The sequence below is a fragment of the Misgurnus anguillicaudatus genome, chromosome 8 (genome assembly GCF_027580225.2).
Source record: "Misgurnus anguillicaudatus chromosome 8, ASM2758022v2, whole genome shotgun sequence".
NCBI classification, from domain to species: domain Eukaryota; kingdom Metazoa; phylum Chordata; class Actinopteri; order Cypriniformes; family Cobitidae; genus Misgurnus; species Misgurnus anguillicaudatus.
This window is the reverse complement of record NC_073344.2, coordinates 39804719-39820339: the sequence shown is the minus strand read 5'-3', so window position 1 is coordinate 39820339 and position 15621 is coordinate 39804719. Positions and strand designations below refer to the sequence as shown.

The 15621-nt window shown below is 36.9% G+C and overlaps 1 protein-coding gene across 5 annotated transcripts in view; it reads left to right on the top strand.

Annotated features, from left to right (window-relative positions):
• Nucleotides 1-15621, top strand: part of rptor (regulatory associated protein of MTOR, complex 1) — a 245859-nt gene that overhangs the window by 14520 nt on the left and 215718 nt on the right. For all 5 annotated transcript variants that reach the window (XM_055213775.2, XM_055213774.2, XM_055213771.2 and 2 more), the window contains exons 2-3: nt 9943-10116; nt 10794-10896. In XM_055213775.2, coding sequence (XP_055069750.1) covers nt 9943-10116; nt 10794-10896 — 277 coding nt within the window. The remainder of the gene's footprint in view (nt 1-9942; nt 10117-10793; nt 10897-15621) is intronic.

Below are 15621 nucleotides of genomic sequence, written 5' to 3'. Positions count from 1 at the left end.
TTGAATCTAAAATAATGACGGATTAAGCTCTTTTAATCTGCAACAGAGGAATAGAAAGAGAGGCACTTTTACTGCTTCTACACAAACCTATCAACTTTATAATCCATAGACCTGCATTGTCTATCATTAATATACTATACATTTTATTGTTTAAAGTTAGTCTTTCTACACCTCTCACAATGTTAATAAATCCCTTTAAAGGGGGTCATATTCACAAGTTCATTCAGCTTTGTTCATGTCAAAGAGAAAGGAAAGAGAGTTTGGAGTGGTTGGATTTATGAAATGAATATAAATATTCAATAAATAAAAGTACTGCGTTATGGTCACACATTACTAGTTTTTTGTCACATGTATAGCATAGTTTAATTACATCTTTAGAATATGCATTACCTCTTTATTTCATTGCATATCTAAATGCTAAAATAAAAGCAAATAAAAAAATAATTTATCTAAGTAAGACATATATCGCAAGGCATATCGCCATCGCACCCACCAAATTGATGGCTAATAATAGATCCTATTATTACTCTTTTTCTTCCTTCTTGGACAACCAACCAACCAATCACAGTCTTCAAAAGATAGTGTCACACGTAGCAACGGGGTCAACCACACCTCCTCACTAAGATAGGATTTTCCATCCATTCCTTGCTCAGAGTTCACTGAAAATGTTCTGGAATCACTTCTAAGCTAAAACTCCTGGCAAGGAATTTTTAGGTTAAGTTAGGAGCTCTCTGAGAGGATTCTCAGAATCTTTAGGGATACTGACCCTGGCTCCTTATTTTAAACAAACTAAAATTCCATTTAACTGGTTTGCTAATTTCACTTAAATGAAATGACATGACATTGAATGCATTTTCTACTCATTTTAAAAATCCCAAATGTAATCTATTTAATATTTTGATAATTATGAAGTTGAATATGACAGTTCTTTATTTACAAAAAACAAACACATTTTTCAGTAAAAAAAATATTTTAAATGTAGTTCTAAACGTAGGTTCGGGAGGAGCCTAAACATTCAGGCCTGTCAATCATCATCATTACGGTCATATATACGGCAGCCTTTAGGCCTCCGCGTCCAGCTGCATTTTTTCCGGCATCCCTCCTCCTCCTCATCTCCTCCTTCACTCTCTCTTTCTTCCTCCTTGCAGTTCTGTTGCAGGGGGTTGAACTTGGTGCTCGAGCCCAAGCCTCAGGTTCGCTATCTCTGAAGGTTCAGAGCTCCGGTACAGAGCTCCCTTTGAGGACAGCAAGCCAAGTTCGTTTACCATTAATCATTAAGACCTAAATGCGCAGGCGAACTAGTGAACTTTTTGTTAAAGTTGCAGTTATAAAGAACACACTTATTTAAATACTGTTAGTCCAAGCTAAAGATCATTTTACATTTTATAAAATAAAGCGGTGTTACTTATATTCTTAATTTCTTTATTTTTCATAAAAAATGATAAGAATACAGTTAAATCACCAGACCCATAAGCAGTTTCAGTAAAATATAATCATCTAAAAAGGCAGATACACAATGTAAGTAAGTAAGTAAGTAAGTAAGGTTTATTTATATAGCACCCATCACAGATACAGAATCACAAGGTGCTTTACAAAGTAAACAAAATAAAAAAAAATACACAGAGATTAAAAGAAGCAGAAAAAATTTAAAAACAAAACCACAAGTCTATAATATCTAACATAAAATGCCTGATCAACTAAAAGCTTGTCTAAAAAGAATTGTCTTCAGTTGCTTTTTAAAAGACTCAACAGATTTAGCCTCACGTAACGATAAGGGCAGAGCATTCCAAAGCTTTGGTGCAACCATCTGAAAGGACAGGTCTCCGCGGGTTTTAAGACGTGTTCTGGGGACTCTAAGGAGATTGTGATTCGAGGAGCGCAGAGTACGAGATGAAGAGTACGGAGTCAAAAAATCTGCAATATATTGAGGGGTCTGTCCATGTAGTGCTCTGAAAGTAAAAACTAAAATTTTAAAATCAATTCTAAATTTTACTGGAAGCCAATGGAGTGTGTATAGGATCGGTGTGATATGGGCCCTTCTATTTGTTCCTGTCAAAAGCCTAGCAGCAGCATTTTGCACAAGTTGAAGGCGACTCAAGGAAGATTTGTTAAAACAGATAAAAATAGAATTACAATAATCAAGGCGAGAAGAAATAAAAGCATGAATAATCAACTCCATTGTAGCTTTAGGCAGCAATAATCTCAATTTGGAGATATTTCGTAAATGATAAAAACAATTTCTGACCATCAATTTAGAGTGACCATCCAATGACATTGATTGGTCAAACAAAACCCCAAGGTTTCTTAGGCTAGGTTTGACAGATGATTGTAGAGAACAGAGGTGTTGTTTAATTTTAGGAATTTTTTGGTCTGGAGCAATAATTATGGTTTCAGTCTTGTTTGTATTTAATTGTAGACAGTTTTTGTTTAACCAGATCTTAATAGATGACAAGCATTCCAATAGGTCAGTTAACTTCCCGAACTCTGACTCATTAAAAGAGCAATACAACTGAATGTCGTCAGAATAAAAATGATACGACACATTTTTAAAACCACTAATTATTTGACCAAGGGGAGTAATGTACAATAAAAACAAAATTGGACCTAAAACTGAGCCTTGAGGGACTCCGCATAATAATGGTGACAGCTCTGACAGAATGTTATTTACAGACACACAGAAGGATCTGTCACACAAATAAGAGGAAAACCACTTTAGAACCGACCCTGAGAAACCCATTTCATTTCTTAACCTATTTATCAGTATGTTATGGTCCAATGTATCAAACGCAGATGATAGATCAAGTAAAACTAACACAGTGTATTGTCCAGAGTCTGCAGCCATCATAATGTCACTTGATACTTTTAAAAGTGCAGTCTCTGTTGAATGGCATTTGCGAAAACCCGACTGAAACTTGTCCAATAGCTTGTTTCCCTCCAGGAATGCAGTCAATTGCCCTGCCACCACTTTCTCAAGGATTTTAGATAAAAAAGGTAATTTAGATATAGGCCTGTAATTTGTTGGTTCAAAGGAATCTAGATTGGGCTTTTTCAGTATGGGAGTAACAACAGCCTGTTTAAAAAGGCTTGGCACAGAACCGGTTAAAAGGGAGAGATTAATCAATTTCGCCACATATGGACCAACTAAATCAAACACATTTAATAACAGAGAGGTTGGCAAAATATCTAGCGGACTTGATGATGGCTTCATTTTACTTAGTAGACACTTTATATCGTTTTGAGTGATGGGTAAAAAAGTATCCCATGAGTACAGAGATGTTGAACCACAGAATATGACATCAGGAGAAGGAATTATAGTAACTCTGATATCTTGTACCTTTTTTACAAAAGCATGTAAAAACCTATTACAATCTGTCTTAGAATTCACCGGCACTTGAGGAACTGGGGGAGAGATATTCTTAGAAAACCAAGCATTTCTCAGAAAAATAAAAACATCATAATACAAAAATATTTGGAAAGTGTAGTTTTATTTTTAAGACTCACTGCCAGTCATCACCTTAACATAAATTACCAACAAAAAAAATTACAAATCAAACATTTTACTGCAGCTCTGCTTTAACAATAAATAACAAATGCAGCAGCTGGTGGAACATTGAAAGTGCATTGAAGTGCAACATTTATATTCTTCAAAAGATCACATAACTGTATGCAGAAAATGCATTTGCTACTAACAGAGAGGTAGTTACAGGCAGCACAACTTCTACAGATTCTTTGCGAGGAACACTAGCTTGTTAACCATGTCTGGCTTCAGACAGGACCTCTGACAGAGCTGGTGGCCTGCATGCACAAGTATTTTCTTGCTATGTTGCTGAGCCGGGAAAAGTTGACTTTGTGAGTTAATCTCCACCACAGAAGGGGGTCCTCGTCTTTGTCAATTGTGGGGGCCTGGATGTAGGCATTCAGCTCAGCTTCTATGGCAGCAGTGGGATCGATTGGTACTGTTGCACTTGCGGTGGATCTTTTAAAGTAACTTCCCAACGACTTCTTAGCATTTTTGGTGGGTGGGGTTGAAACTTCTTCAACTCTGGTCTCTCTGCACTCAACAGAATGCTAGAAAATAGTAAAAACAAAAGAACAAACAATAATTTTTTTTTTATTAGTTTTATATATTAATGATCATTACTGTATGAACAACACAATTCAGCTAAATTTAAACTTAAATATTTACTAAAATGTAAGATAATGCATTTAAATGGAAGGAACTCTTCTCATTTACTCCATTCTAACCATTATTTTTAACTTGTGTTCCATCAACTTCATCTCTGACACCAGTCTGGCTTTGGTAATTGGGACGTCGTTGACACTGATGTATTGTGTCTTGTATCTTGGATCCAAGAAGGATGCTACATCCAAGAGCTCTTGTGTAACTCTCTTCATACTTGCTGTTCAAGTACTCCAAAATTTTCTTTTTTAAGGACTTGGTCATGTCTGTATCACCCTCCACTGGTGCCAAGATGGTTGTGTTAAACAGGCTGAGTACTGGTTTGATGTGTGAAACACTAATGTAATCCTCCCCTGACAGAGCATCCGTGAATTCAAGCAGTGGTCCCAGTGCCTTGCTGACTGACTCCAGCACATCCAGATCTTGATATCCAAGAATTAGGTGCCGGGTGTTTCTGTCCTCTAAGAGGACCTCGTGGAGTGCTTTCTGCTGCTCCAGAATCCTGTTAATCATGAGCACCCTAGACCCCCATCTAGTTTGACACTCATTGATGAGTTCGTGGACTGGAAGGTTAAGGCGCTTCTGGGCTTGCTCAAGTGCCACTCTCTTTTTCCAGCTATGTGAGAAGTGACACACCAACTTTTTGACACCTGTTGCACGGCTGATCCGGCTGTCACCTTTCACTGCGTTTTCTTGGAAAAATAGATGTACAAAAATAATTATTGATTATTATAATCATAATATAATTATGATTATATTACAACAGCTTAATAACCACATAATAATGCAGATTGTATTTTCACTCTCTCTCTCTCTTTATGGATATTTGTATATATACATAAATATATGTGTGTTTAGTGCGTAGTGTTTTTAGTGGGTTGTTTTGTGTAGTTTTTCTAATGAGGTTAAAATAAAGTTTTGTTAAAATTCTCTCTCTCTATCTCTCACTCACTCACTCACTCACTCACTCACTCACTCACTCACTCACTCACTCACTCAGACAGACCTCTCTCTCTCTGTCTCAAAGTTATTAAAAATAAACATAACGTATCTATTGCCAGGTGTAGCCTGTGTCCGAAGCACTGAAGGCGCGTCCAACCATTCACCTCCATAGCCTTTATCATATTCAACGCATTATCAGTTGTCACGCAAACTTGTTGGTCCTCCAAGTTCCAGTCTGCTAACGCACCTCTCATCTCCTCTGCTATATTATCCCCAGTATGCTCCGTGGGGAAGAATGATGTCTGCAGACAGTGGGTCTTGAGTTCGAAGTTTGTTGTGATAAAATGGACTTTTAAACTTATGTACGGTTTTGTTGTTCGGCTCGTCCACAGGTCCGTGGTTGTGGCGAAATGATCGATTTCATGGAGCTCGGATTCAACACTCATTTTACACTCATTATAAAGTTTCGGGATGGCCACTTGATTAAAATGTGTTCGGGATGGTATTTTATAACGCTTGTCCAGCGTCCGAACCCTTTTTTTAAAGCCTTCTTTTGAGACTGTGTACACGGGTACCATGTCTTTTGCAATGTGGTATGTTATAGCGTCTGTAATTTCTTTGTGTCCGGTGGACGTCGACTCGTACGGCGTAACGCTACTGAACGCGTCAGCAATCAAACTTTGCTTTGGCTTATTTTGGGATGACTGAGAAGTCCCTGGTGTTTCTCTCATTGGCATGCACTCTTCATGCAGCACGCGATGGTGTTGTTTCAGGTGGTGAAACATGTTTGTTGTGCTACCTTGCTTAGTCGCAATTTTTGTTAAGCACGACCTGCACAACACGTCACTCTGGTTTACATCGTCTTTTCTGAATCCAAAATACCTCCAAATAATGGAAGATGATTTATGTTTTGGCACCAAGTCAGATGCACTACCACCGGCCGCATTATCTCCCGCACTCATTTTCTTTCTTTTTAATTTCTCCGCTGTCTCTGTAGTGCGTGCGCGCTGATGCTCGTTGTGTGACTGTCAGAGTTGTATGCAGGGCGGGGCCAGTGCGGAGAGGGGAAATCTATATCGTCTATATCGTTGCTTTTTCGATAGTAATATCTTGAAAGTTCATATCTAGATATAGATACGATAACGATATATCGTTCAGCCCTAAGTAACCCCAACTCTAACCCCAACTCCAAGCGACCATGGCTTAAATATGGACAAAAACACGGAGAAACCTGTATATTAAATAACCTCATTAAGCAAATCTAAAATCTAACCCTAAACCCAAGCGAAAATGGTTTAAAAAACAGAAAAAAATTGAGAAACCAATAAATAAAAGGACAAAAAAGATGCACCGTTTAAGTGAATGGGAAGGACTGGCGTATCATGTGCACGACAAAGTGGCATTTGGCGTATGTATTGCACTAGTTTTACTCTTCGTGCTATTTATACGCATCCTCAGGAGACTGGGTAGGACGTTTCCTGTAGTTCTTCACCAGGTTTACACACACTGCAGCAGGGATTTTGACATACAGGTCTTCTCCAGATCCTTCAAGTTTTGGGGCTGTCGCAGGGCAACACAGAGTTTCAGTTCCCTCCGTAGATTATCTATTGGTTTCAGGTCTGGAGACTGGCTAGCCCACTCCAGGACCTTCAAATGCTTCCTACGGAGTCACTCTATTCACACAGCCAGCAGTAGCAGAGTGACGCAATCTCATTCATTTCGATGGAAACCGGGCGACTTCGAGCGGGACGAGCGAAAGTGACCGTTGGTGACCGTATGGGCGTGTCCAGTGACGCGAGAAAGTTAAGAAAAGTTTAACTTTATGCAAATGTCGAGCAACTTTCGGGAGCGACTACCAATGAGAACGAAGCAGTGGAATTCACGTCATCCTTCTCTCGTCAGTTACTGGCGTGGATGGTACTCATTTGTTTATGACAAGCAGATTTAGAAACGCCTCATTGATAGAGACGGGCGACACACAACGATAACATCGCTGGCTGTCTGAATGCGGTGTTAGTTGCCCTGGCTGTGTGTTTGGTGTCATTCTCATGCTGGAGGACCCAGTAAGCAAGTGAAGTGTAGATTTAAGAGGCTCAATTGATCAAACATGTGGTCGACCTGCTGTCGGCTGCTAACCGCTTGGTCATCATCAAAAACTGTAATTTACCAACAAAAAAATGCTCTAAAATGTTAGAAAAGAGATTTAAAGGAATAGTCTACTCATTTTCAATATTAAAATATGTTATTAACTTAACTAAGAATTGTTGATACATCCCTCTATCATCTGTGTGCGTGCACGTAAGCGCTGGAGCGCGCTGCAACTCTTCGATAGCATTTAGCTTAGCCCCATTCATTCAATGGTACCATTTAGAGATAAAGTTAGAAGTGACCAAACACATCAACGTTTTTCCTATTTAAGACGAGTAGTTATACGAGCAAGTTTGGTGGTACAAAATAAAACGTAGCGCTTTTCTAAGCGGATTTAAAAGAGGAACTATATTGATTGGTGTAATAGCACTTATGGGAGTGCTTTGACTCGGCGCAGTAACACCCTCCCTCTCCCATTATGAGAGGGAGAAGGGGAGCGGACTTTTCAGGCGAGTCGAAGTACTCCCAAAAGTGCCCCTACGCCACAAAATATAGTTCCTCTTTTAAATCCGCCCAGAAAAGCGCCACGTTTTGTTTTGTACCACCAAACTTGCTCGCACAACCACTCGTCTCAAACAGGAAAAACGTTGATGTGTTTGGTCACTACTAACTTTATCTCCAAATGGCACCATTGAATGAATGGGGCCAAGCCAAATGCTATCGAAGCGTTGCAGCGCGCCCCAGCACCCACGTGCACGCACACAGATGACAGAGGGATGCATCAACAATTCTTAGTTAAGGATATAACATATTTTAATATTGAAAATGAGTAGACTATTCCTTTAATTATTTTGACAGTTAAAACAAAACTGAGCTGCTTTAATTGCTGCAAGAGTAGTACGGCTGTGTAAGGAATTTTTGGGTAACACTTTATTATAATGTTCATTAATTAACATTAGTTAACATGAACTAATGATGAACTGCACTTGTGCAGCATTTATTAATCTTTATTAATGTTAATTTCAACAATTACTAATACTTTATTAAAATTTGGTTAACGTTAGTTAATGCACCGTGTACTAACATGAACAAACAACGAACAGCTTTATTTCTATTAACTAACATTAACAAAGATGAATAAATACTTTAACAAATGTATTGCTCATGGTTTGTTCATGTTGGATAGTGCATTAACTAATGTTAACTAATGAACATTATAATAAAGTGTTACCAATTTTTGTAAGGAGTTATTTTTGCTATTTCTGCAGATTTCTTTTGCAAAATGTATGCATAATTTTGCCTAATGATCTTAAATGTTTTTAAAAGATCTAAGACAATGGGAGTTGTGAATATTACAAAACAATAAAAAAATTTATAATATATAAAAATATGTAATATAGAAATGGCTGTAAAGTGTAATAAAAATACAAGTTTTGTATGAAGTGAATAGAAGTTCTTCACTAAAAAAGTGTGCTATCGCTACAGGCCTAACATTTTTTTCCCTATATTTATTCCACATTATGCAACATGTTTTTACCTGTAATTGTTAATTTATTATTGCTGCTATACTATTTCAACAGCATTTGGGTATTATTTTAGGAATCTATGCAGCAAAAAAAAAAAACTAAAATAGAAGACCAAATTTTAAATGCTGGCCAAAGGATGTGTAAAGCCCAGTGGTGGTGTTTAACATATACATCTATTAACATATACATTGTAGTTGTGGTGCTTTTTAATTAATAATCAGCTATTTTAATGCTATTTCATGCATTCTGACTTATTAACGCAGTTTAAGAGTTGTAAACCTCATGCTAAACATAAGCAAAGTGTCAAAAAAGCAGTTGAGCTTGTTACAACTGATTGACCCCATTTTCCTTTTATGGGCATTCACCCCCAGAAAAGCATGCCTGCCCTGCACGTCGTCAAGTGAGAGCGAGAATGCCCGTTAGCATTGGTCTGTTGAGTAGAAGTGACCAGTATCAATGCACAGCACGCGACAACTTTGTTTTATCAAGATGTGACATGGGGGCGTAGCAGCATCAACAATTCCATTTTTTTATTCGAAGTTCGAGGTTGTGACTTAATTTCGATCGATTTCGATTTAAAATCGAAATCATGACACCCTTATTCTGCACGGGTCGGTTCTTAACTCAAGGTTTGAATATGCTGTGTTTTTAGCTTTACTAAAATTATCACATGTTATTTCCAAAGTAAGAAATATCACAGTATATTGCCTTGCTTGCAGTATCGGAATGTATCATATTGAATCGTATCGCGACCCTTGTATCGGGACACGAATTGTATCGTCAGATTCTTGCCGATGCAAAGCCCTATACTCTTAACTGATTTCAATCAGATTTTTATAACTAATATATTTAAATTTAATACAGATGCCTGAAAATTAAAACAAAATGAGTATAGTCTTATGAAGAAAAACTAAACATTTGACGAGAGAACTTGTCAATGGCGGGGAAAGAGTTAAAAAAATTTATTGAATAATGACTTAAATATAATGCCTAGTCCTGGCTTAAGCTGATCCCTGTATGGGAAACCACACCTTTTTGTTTTAGATTTTAATCCCATGTGGTTTCTGAAAAAAATGAGGTGGGTTTATTTAAATATTATGTCCATAAAGTATTCTTTAAATTGAACCAGTATTGGCCCTATGTTTTACACTGATGTTGAGATAATTGTGATTAGCTTTGTTGTTTATTTTTTTTATTTTTTTTTAGAGCCTAATGAAAATGGATGCAGAGTTATTTCACTCCCCTGTGGTGGGGCTTACAGAGGAGGAGGAGGTGGACATGACTGACTGGAACCTTCCACTGGCTTTCATGAAGAAACGCCACACAGAGAAAATTGAGGGATCCAAAGCTTTGGCTCAGAGCTGGAGAATGAAAGACAGGGTGAGGGAGAGTCATTTTATTAAGTCTTTAGTTCTTTGATTGCGAAACCAATTAACCTGATTATTGATTTCAGATTGTGTGCCTATTGTTATTTATTTGTATTTCAAATTGCGTTGTTTAGATGCCAAGTAAAAATCAATCATTGAGCAATATTTAAATTGTATGTCTATGACAATAATGAACAGTACCACTTTTTTTTTTGAGCATTTTATTTATCATTTGTGATGTCTGTTTAAGCATGTGATTTTGTCATTTCAGCATTGATTTACAGATTTTATTATGGCAGGTTTGATACTGGGTTGTTAATGAAAATGAAATATCCTAAAATATGATTTTTAATTTGATTTGATGCAGTAGATGCTTCCCTGAATGAGGAAACGAAAATGCATTTGACCATTTGATTTATTATTTAATTTGAGATGTTGATTTATTATTTAAACATTTAAGCATTTGAGCAGCAGTTCTGACCGCTTGATTTATAATTTCATACTCTTAAGCATTAGAATTTTCATTTGAGTGTTTTTAGGTAAAAACTTCCATACTAACTGTCAAATGTTAACTTAAACATTTTAATTTAAAATGTAAACTAAATTTTTTTTATGTGAAATAATTGTCTTGTCTGCATATGGGAAGAACATGGGGTTGTGTAATTTCCCTATATTTCTGTTTTTCTCCAGATGAAAACAGTAAGCGTGGCTCTGGTGTTGTGTCTTAATGTTGGTGTGGACCCTCCTGACATAGTCAAGACTTCACCTTGTGCCAGACTAGAGTGCTGGATAGGTGAGTTTTCAATGTTTCAATTTATCCATCTGCCCCAGTCTTATTTGCAAATGAGGAACATCCAAAGCCATAAGTTGTCATAAGAACCAACATTGCAGAACACAGTGCCAAGTACAAGCAAGATTACTACACATTGTTTAAGTTAACAATCCATGTTGCGGGCCCAATGCGTTTTTGTTCATAAACATTTAAAGACATACTATGCAGTTATTTTACCTTAATATAACAGCTTCAAAGTTATTTTGGTGGTAAACAAAGTCATAGTAGGGCGAATCATCCTCCTGTTGAAGCTTGGGGAGGACGCCGCTATCAAAACCAGCAATGCAAGCTTGAGAGAAGCACCCCTGACAAATCTCGTGAGAATCACGACTTGCTTTACGGCAACGACGTCACACACGTTAGGCTTGTTCGACCTCGTGCGGCGTTGCAAGAACCGACCGCCGGATGACGTCAAAGTACCGCGAGAATGATCCGAGACGGCACTTTGACGTCATCCGGCTGTTGGTTCTTGCAGCGCTGCATGAAGTCGATCAAGCCTATAACAACAACTCCACCGCGAATTTGAGACGTGAGGCTAAATTATTTAAAATTTAAGAAACCGCTTTCGGAAGAGAGTAGGAAAAGGAAAAGAGAATCTGACCGTGTTAGGAACTGGACAAGAGTCCCACTCGGTCAGGCTTTTACTCGTTGGCGTGAGCTAAAAGACAGCACTGGATGCAACAGGGATGCTGATCTGGCAATCTTGTTGATGGACTAGTAAGTTAAATCTCTTATTTGTAAACTTGTTTGCGGTCTATGTTGCATGTTGTTGCGCTTGCTTGTAGTATGTTGTGCGATTATCATGACAACAGTTGTCAATATCTCACATCATTATCAGGACATAAATAAGCCTAGAGGTTGTAAATAGTGTAAACATGCACAATTTGCAAACTATTATGATAAATAGCAATAATCATGTATAGTGACATTATAACAATCAATGTTATGAAATAATGCATATATCTGAAATTCGGTACCAGTACCCAACGGTACCTTTGTCAGTCTTTTACTTGGGGTAATAACAAAAACATTTCTTTGAAAAAAAGTCCAAACATCTCAACTTTAATATTTCACTATTTATTTAAATATGTTAATGTATTTATTTAGTGTCTGTAACTGAAATTACAGAAAACTACAGACCAACATGAAAGTAATCAAATACTGCATACACTGTAAAAATGATATCAAATCTGCATATATTTTTGCTACTTTAACTTAACAAATTAAGTTGAACAATTTCAACTTGTTTTTTATAGGTTATGTCAACTTATCGTAAATCAAAACTTAAAATAGTAGGATCATTTGATTTGCAAAACCAATTTTTTACTGTATTTTAAAAATATAGAATAACCTTTATCAAAGTAACAAAAGTTAATCAAACAGGAAAAGTGAATGATTTAATATTTGTAGACGAGAGAGGGAGCTACAGGTGTGAAGTGTTTCTAGGTGAAGAGGGATGTAGCTACTTTCTATTCTAAAGCACCTGTCACATTAATAATCAGATTTTTATTGAGAAATAGAATTTAGTCTGACTGCATGTTTATACATGTATTTATAGATATACAGGGAGTGCAGAATTATTAGGCAAGTTGTATTTTTGACTAGGGCTGCACGATTAATCGAAAAATAACCGAAACCAAAATTCAGAAACGTTAACCGACCCTATTTTATCATGTCGGTTATTTCGGTTTTTAATCCTGTTAATACTTTCCCTTTAAAACATACTACCGCGTGTGAGGTTACGTTGCTCCGCCCCATCCAGTCAGTTGCATAGAGACACATGGAGGAGAACTCAAACACTGTGTTAACTAAGCAGATCATTTAGTGCCTAAGAAATACGAAGTAGTCGCGCGTGTGCGGGCCGCGTGATAAAACTACGGAATGCGCGAACGGGTTTTTACCACAAATTTGCATGACCCGTAAAAGTTTTATTTCACCTTGCGCTCAGTTGAATCTACCGATGAGTCTACGCAGCCCGAGAAAAGTCAACACATGCCTCAGAACCGCGATAAGACGCGGGAGCGCCCGCGCATGTTAAATTAGACATGGCAGAGATGAGAGAGAGAGAACGGGCAAACTTCTAATCAACATTAACACCAAATCATTATAGATGAGAGTAAAGGTATTGTATAGCAGTGCCCAGTTAAGGAACACTGAATAGAAGACAAGAAACGTGTAAAGGATACAATGTGTATTATCCTGCCACTCATCTCATTATCTGGATATAACTTGTATATGTATCTTATGGCCAGAATTAGTCATGTGGGTTGTATAATTTTTGGTTCATAAGTTTCATCAGTTGTACATAATAACATTATCAGTAATGCAGTTTTTTTGGGGGGACATGTAAATAATTGCATTGCATGCTGATTTAAGTTGTGCTCTAAATTTTCTGCTTGTGCTCCTTAAATTTTCAGTCAGGGAGTACAGTTCTCCTAATGACAAAAAAGTTAGCCTGGAGCCCTGAAGTACTAGACTTAAAAATGGTTAATTATTTATTTTCTACTTTTTCTTTAGGAAACTTGCAGTATACAGTACACTAAAATGTGACTCTTTTCATTTCAAGCAATGTGTGCTTTGATTTCAGTTGAAGTCAAAATGTTAAATAAATAACCTTCACACAAAATACTTTCCTCTTCACTTAATTCTTTTAAAATCACAAAGATAACAACAAATGCCCTTTCAATAGAAAAATATATCACACCTTTAATATCTGAGCATATTTAAAATACAAACCTTGCCAGCGAACTATGAGGCAAAAAATAATAATAATCGCTCATTAATCGTAACCGATGTCAAATGTTAAATTAACCGAGGTTTTGATTTTAGGTCAAATCGTTCAGCCCTATTTTTGAGGATTACTTTTGTTATTGTGCAACTACAGTGCTCTTGGTCAATTCAAAATGTTAACAAACCCTCACACCTGAACATTTAAGTAGTAAAAGTGAAATTTTGTCTTTCTTAAGAGAATATTTCTATGTACATCATTATTAGGCAACTATTAGTGTGCAGAATTGTTAGGCAACTGGATGAAGAACGGGGATTTTGCCATCTCACTTGTTTTTTTTCACCTGTTAAAGTGAGAATAATAAACAAACTCTACATTTACAAAAAAATAAAAAAATAAAAAATATATATAAACTCTTGATCTGGTCTGAACCAACATTTTGTGCAGCCACAGCCCTCCAGACACTGTTCAGAGAGGTGTACGGTTTACCTTCACTGTAAATGTCCTGCTTAAGAAGGGCTCAAAAGTTCTCAATAGGGTTTAAGTCAGGTGAAGAAGGGGGCCATGTCATTCGTTTTTCATCTCTTAGGCCTTTACATGCCAGCCATGCAGTGGAGTACTTTGATGTATGTGATGGAGCGTTGTCTTGCAAAATAATCAGTCTTGAAAGATGCAGACTTTTTCCTGTGCCGCTGCTTGAAGAAAGTGTCTTCTACATTACAGGCAGGCAGGCACAGACAAGTATTATTAAAGATGAGCTTGTTGGACCTTTTTGGGTTGAAAATGGAAATAAAAAAACTCTCAGACCTACTGACAATTTTTAGAAGACACTTTCTTCAAGCAGTGGTACAGGAAAAAATCTGCATCTTTCAAGAGGACTTTTTTGTGCGGGACGGCGCTTCATCACATGCATCGAGGTGCTCCACTGCATGACTGGCTAGTAAGGGCCTTAGAGATGAAGGGCTGATGCCATGGCCCCCTTCTTCACCTGGCTTGAACCCTATTGGGACCTTTTGATCCCTTCTTGGGCAGGACATTTACAGTGAAGGTAAACCGTACACCTCTCTGAACAGTGTCTGGGAGGCTGTGGTTGTGGCTGCACAAAATGTTGGTTCAGACCAGATAAAGAAACTGACTGAATCCGTGAATGGAAGCCTTGTGACTGTTATCGAAAAGAAGGGTGGCTATATTGGTCACTGAGTTTATTATTAGGGCTGTCAATAGATTAAAAAAATTAATCTAGATTAATCGCATGATTTCATGAGTTAACTCGCGATTAATCGCAAATTAATCGCACATTTTTATCCGTTCTAAATTTACCCTAATTTAACACTTTTCAGGTTTTTAATACTCTGATCATATATACATATATAGATGCTTTATGCAAATGTATGTTAACAACAGCCTGTTTACAATTTTAACAGAACCATCAAGCCATTGTTTTGTATATGCATTTTCCTTTAAGAAGAATTTTCTTTCTCCATTTTTATTTGATGCTGCATCATTTTTGACATGTTCTGTCAAATTTAGTCGAAATTAGCAAATTTTCAAAGACATTGTTGTATATATTTTGACATTCTCTATTAAAACATAGAACAATGCATGATTTGGTGGAATATAACAAAATAAGACACAACTACACCTGTTTGAAGTTGAAAGAGTCAGCAAAGTTAAATTACCAGAAAAATCACCACATCCATACATTAAATTACCACATCAATACCTTAAAATCACTGATAAAACTATAAGATTTAGCACACACAAAGCAAAAATATCATCAATATAATGTTAAACTTTTTTTTTCTTTTGTTTGATTGACATTGTGACAGACTGCTTAAAATCTAAGTGATCTAATTTAATGTTACACATCAGATATTTTTACCCAACAGTTAACCAAACATTTACTTAATACATAACAGATTATAGATCCTACCTGCGTGAATTCTTATCAAAGCAGA